Source organism: Theropithecus gelada, chromosome 10 (assembly GCF_003255815.1).
Source record: "Theropithecus gelada isolate Dixy chromosome 10, Tgel_1.0, whole genome shotgun sequence".
Taxonomy (NCBI): domain Eukaryota; kingdom Metazoa; phylum Chordata; class Mammalia; order Primates; family Cercopithecidae; genus Theropithecus; species Theropithecus gelada.
In genome coordinates this window covers 23,352,849-23,358,490 of record NC_037678.1, presented here as the reverse complement: position 1 = coordinate 23,358,490, position 5,642 = coordinate 23,352,849, and the positions used below count along the sequence as shown (strand labels likewise).

The window sequence follows — 5,642 nt, the reverse complement described above, 5'->3', positions numbered from 1 at the left end:
TGTTTCCCTAAGAAAAAAAATCTACCAGTTAAAACATAGCATGTCATGCATTGTATGATGAAACTTGATTTCAGAGCTAGTAAAAGCTAAACGAGCACATTTGAATCAATTACACAGGGTACCTGTTATGTGAGGGGATGAATGAAAGAACAGTGGGAGGTTTAGGTTTTGTATTTCCAGATCGTGCTGCTGCTGACTTGCTTTGTAACCTCAAGGAAATCACTTTCCATCCCTAGACCTCAGCTTCCTCACCAGTCAGGTGGGATTCACCATCCTTTCCGGCAACCCCAGAAGGCTACTGTAGAAATCAGATAGGATCCGGGCAGCAACCCATCTTCAAAAGCTGCAAAGCCATTGAAATAGGAACTCAAGATGGTCAGTCAACCAGTGAAATCCTCATCCAGGGTATTTCCTGTCAGTGTATTTGCTATGTGACTTTGGATAAGTTGCTTTGCCTCTCTGGGCTTGGCTTCCATTTCCCCCAGTATCACCTATAGAGACAAAGGTGTATATATATATGTATGTATGTATCTTGCAGGGCTGTTGGGAATATTAAAAGCGGTGATGTTTGTAAGGTGCTTTAACACCATGCCTGACACATGGTAAACCAGGCCTATGGACACCAGCTGCTGTTGGTGTTGGTACACACATTCATATTATCTGAGTGGTGGAAAACATGCTTCCAGTGGCCTTGCTCCCTGCTTTCTTTACATCACCATTTGCATCCCCAGTGTCTTGTAGACAGTAATTTGCTCATTGAATAATCTGATGAATGAAAGGATGAATGAATGAATGAATGAATGAATGAATGAATGCCTAATCTTGGGTGTGCAGGTAAGGCTGAATTCTACAGGCAAAAACTTTTCAAATCACTTACAGGCAAAACAAGAAACAACTCACCTTGGAGGTCATGCAGCCAAACCCTCATTTCATAGAGAAGGAAACTGAGGCTCCGAGAGGTTCAGGAAGTTGCCCAAAGCCACACAGCCCACAGGTATCAAGCCCCCAACCACCATCCCCAGTATATCTCCTTCAGTCTTAGACCCTGGGTCAATGTCCAGTCCCTCTCCGACTCCAGTGACCAAGGGCACACTCTTCCCAGGTTAAGCATTGTTCCATTTTCCCTGACACGAATGCTTCCCAAGGAAGCCCTGGGTGGAGAAACCGCCACTGCCTCCGGGGCCTCAGACCTGGCCCCATTATTATTCCTCTCAGTGTAATAAATACATTTTAAGAGAAACAGATGCCGGAACAGTTGGACAGGAAGGGCCCAGGCCTGTGAAGAGGAATCTGGTTTGTGAAAAGCTGTCTATTTGCCAGACGGTGAGCAATATGCTGCTGCCAGCCAGGTCTGGGTCCGGCTGCCAGGTGGGCTAATCGAGCCTTCCCGCCGTGCCGGTGGGTCCTTCCAGACCACCATCCTCAGGCACTCAAATGGGCGTCGAGTGGTCGTGCCTGCTGCAAAGGGCCCCACGATGCCAATCATGGCCCCTTAATCACTTTGGCCGCTTTCGTGGGAGGGGCACCCATAGCAACTTATGCAAAGCGTGGCAGGGATAGGGAGGCATCCTCCGACTCAGACACACCACCATCCATGAGTGGCTCTTCTCTTCCATCACTGTCTGAGGATGCTTGTTACCTGCAAATAGCTACCTTGATACCTGACACTTTGAAACCGCAATAGGAAATGGTCCCCTTATCGCCTCTTCTGTCTGGCAAGTCTCTTCAGTCTCCCTGCATCGCTGCCCTGATGGAAAAAAAGAAATGTGGGCTGCTACAGGTGCAGGCTCCAGCTTCCGTGAGGTACAGAGACCCAGATCAGACTTTTGTCCTGGAATTGACACCCCATCACATACATTCTCCGTTGGCTTGAGCTCATAAATCCCAGTGATTTTTGGCAGGCCCATGGGCAGCGGCAGGAAGACAGAACACTCAGTGTATGGCCTTTGTGTCCTCGTAGCCATCCAGCGGGGAGAAGAGATCACCTCCACTTTGCAGATGAGGAAGAAGGGGTTCTAGGAAGAACACGACCTGCCCAACGTCATGCATCCTGGTGGGGGCAGGGACACACAGGGCTGCCTGATTGTGATTTCTCACCTCTTTTTGCGGACTCAGCTGCCCTTCTAGGAACAGATTAATAACTCTCTTCCATCCTCTCAAAACACTGGATGGAGATGAAGATAGTCCACTATTTTCCTCCCATGCTCTGTGGTCCCAAGCAAAGTGAGGCATTCGTTTGCTTCTGAGAGAATTAATACCAAGAACCTCTTTTTCTTTCTCCTCCCTTCTCGGAGCTGCTCCACAGAGGGGGATTAACCATATACTAAGCTTTCCCCACAATAAATTTAGCTTCCAGTATTCTTTCCCATTGTCCCCCAAAAGCTACAGAAAAGCCCTGGTAATTCAAGAATTCTGTATCTAAATTATATTTCTACAAGGATTCTCGTTCTCAGAAGCAGTATGAAAATACTTTGTGTGACTGTGTAACCTGAATTTTTTTTTTTTTTTTTTTTTTTTTGGTGATGGTGGTGTTGGTAAGGAGATGAGAGGAGCTAGCCTTTTCTAAAACTGTGATAATAATAATGGTCTCACCCACCTACCATTTGTTGAGGACTTACGGTATTCCAGGCTCTCCACTGAGCATTGGGCAAGCATCATCTTATTTAACCCTTTCAGCCCTGCTAGGAGATGGCTGCTGGCATTGTCATGTCATAGTGACAAGAAAGCAAAGCATATTTTTGTCACTTGCCCAAAACCACACAATTAGAAAGTGGGAAAGCTGGAATTCAGCCTAGGGTTTCCTAAGTGCTGGGTTCTCTGCGTGGCTTCCCTGAACTTCCATTCTACCTTCTTTGGCCTGGAGAGGCTACAAAGCTAAGCAGGATATTTCTTTTTCTTTTTCTTCTTTTTTTGAGTTGGAGTCTCTCTCTGTCACCCAGGCTGGAGTGCAATGACGCGATCTTGGCTCAAGGAAACCTCCGCCTCTCAGGTTCAGGCAATTCTCCAGCCTCAGCCTCCCAAGTAGCTTGAATTATGCCTGGCTAACTTTTGTATTTTTTTTAAAGTAGAGGCGGGATTTCACCATGTTGGTCAGGCTGGTCGCGAACTCCTGACCTCACGTGATCCGCTCACATCGGCCTCCCCAGCATGCTGGGATTACAGGCGTGAGCCCCCGCTCCCAGCCTAAGCAGGATATTTCTAGACTCTCTGAAAGCTAGGGTTCTGGAGGCAGATTTGTTCCTGTCAATGAGAGGTATTGATGTGAGATTTAGGAAGCTAATGTGACTCCATTCTCTGGCAGTTTGTGGCTATCGCTATTGGCAAATAGTGTGGTGGTAGTAACTGGAGATTTTCCTGCAACAGGGACCTCACTTCATTCTCCCACATCCTAGACATCAAGAGGCAGTGGTGTTAGAAATGCAACAGCGTCTTGCATCTGGCATAATTCTGGCAGTAGCTGTCCATATGCCTCTGCTCTGTATATTCTGGGAGTTATTCTAGGAGACTTAACCTAGAACTTGCTCCTTCTGCCCTTCCAGTGGTCTTATATGCCCTGGATTCCGTATATTAAATCCCTTCCTGCTTAAGATATCTAGACTGTATTTTGTTTCCTGTATGGAGCCGGGACTGATACATTGGGTGGCATCAGGGAAACCCATTCTAGTTTCTGAGCCTTACTTTCTGTACCACTTACAGAGTCATAGACAGGCTGTAATGAGGGAGTGGAAGTAAAAGAGCTTCCCAAAGGTAAGTCTTTCTGCAGAGATCGTGGCCCGATCAGAAGGTACTTTTCCAAATAGAGGACCTGGGGCGTAGTTTCCCCAGTAAATGGCCTGTACTCACTTGTTACTTTCAAAGCCATTATAGAACCTGCTACCTAAACAGCTCGCCAAGGACTTGGAGAGCACCTGGAATATGGAACAAGGGGCAGGACAGGCTTTTAGCTCATATCTGTTCCTGCTCCTCTTCACTCTTCATTCTACCACCTGTGCCTGCTCACTTGGGAGCCTTGCTTTGACAGCACAGTGAGGAGCTGCTGAAATGGGCTGCATAACCCTTCTCCTTCTATCTAACAGGGGGCATGGCAGGATGCCCCAGGAACAGACTCCACCGCACCATTCTTGAGATGTTGCAGCTTCCAGAAGTCCACAGTGCTAATTAGGGACCTGTGGGATCTTGTTCACCTAATGGAGAAATAGGTCTGAAGTGGATGGCCGTGAGAATGAAGCCAGCTATCTGCCAGGATGCCTCAGCCACCATCAAGACTTTTGTGTGCAGAGAAACAGGATTTAAGAGGGGAGGGATTGAAAGGGTGTGGAAGCCACTGGGTTCAGTCATCCATTCAATCCACATTTTTTGACCACCTGCTATGTGCTAGGCCCTGTGCTTACACTCAGGATTTAATAGAAAAGAAATTATTGAACCTCACTGGGCTGATAGCGTTTCAGGGGAGAGAGAAGTGAATATGGTTATACATGAGGGTGATTAGTGCCAAATTGGGGGAAGCAAAGTGGGTGGGGTGTGTGTGCTGTGGAAGCCCAAGGTAAAGCACCTGATTCAGCCAGGGACAATCAGGGAAGGATACCTGGAAGAGGTGACACCTAAGCCAAGACCCGATGAACATATACGAATATTTTTGGCAAACGGGGATGCTGAAGTGAGGGAAAAAATGCCTCTAAAGAACACCTGAACAAAGACTCTGGAATGAGAATGAGTTTATCCCAGCACTAAGAGATGTTCAAAAGTACTGAGTAAGGAGTGATGGGGAGAAGGGCAGAGCCAGACCTCACAGGGCCCTGGAGACCAGGCTAAGGAGCATAGCTTTGTTGTGAGGACACTGAGAAACCACGGAACGGTTTTGGGCAGGGAAATGTGTTATAGTTATTGATGGTTGCATAAATCCATAGAGCTTCTATTTTTCTAATGGACTATTTTTTAGAACAGTTTTAAATTCACAGCAACATTGAGAAGAAAGTACATGAGTTCCCACCTATCCCTCACCCACCAACATAGCCTCCCCGACCATCAACATTACAATAGATGAACTAACATTGATACATCATTATCAACCAAAGTTCATAGTCTACATTCAGGTTCGCTCTTGGTACTGTACAGTCCATGTTTTTTAACAAATGTATAATGACATGTATCCACCATTATAATAATGTACAGAATAATTTCACTACCCTAAAAGCCCTCCAACTCCCATGGAACCTTTTTAAAGGAAAGATTTCTGGGTTTCTCTCTCAGATCTATAGAACTGGAATCCTTATAGGTAAGACCCAGGAATTTGCATATTAATGTTTCCCCCACCTATCTCCATATGGAGGGTGAAATTTAGATAGCTAATCCAAGCCATGGTCTGTCTGCAGAAACTTCTGGATGATGTAATATCTAAGGCCTCTTCTCTGTCTTGGCCTGGAAATCCACTTCCAGTTGATTTTAGAAATAACCAAGCAGTTCTCATGGGACCCCGGTGGTCTTCCCTGAACGATTAGTGTTGAGAAAAGATCCTCTACAAAGCTTTTTCTTCCCACCAGGGTTCTTGGACTTCTAGCCTTCCTCTAGGGACACTCACCTCTTTCAGGGGAATATGTAGTGCATGATGACCAAAGTTTGGAAACAAAATGAAGGGAAAGAGC

General features: G+C 46.3%; 1 protein-coding gene across 1 annotated transcript; it reads left to right on the top strand.

Annotated features, from left to right (window-relative positions):
- Nucleotides 1-4,081: 4,081 nt before the first annotated feature.
- LOC112632374 lies at nucleotides 4,082-4,360 on the top strand. The gene is given in 1 exon segment (XM_025398091.1): nucleotides 4,082-4,360. A coding segment is annotated over 1 exon segment (279 nt).
- The last annotated feature ends 1,282 nt before the right edge of the window (nucleotides 4,361-5,642 follow it).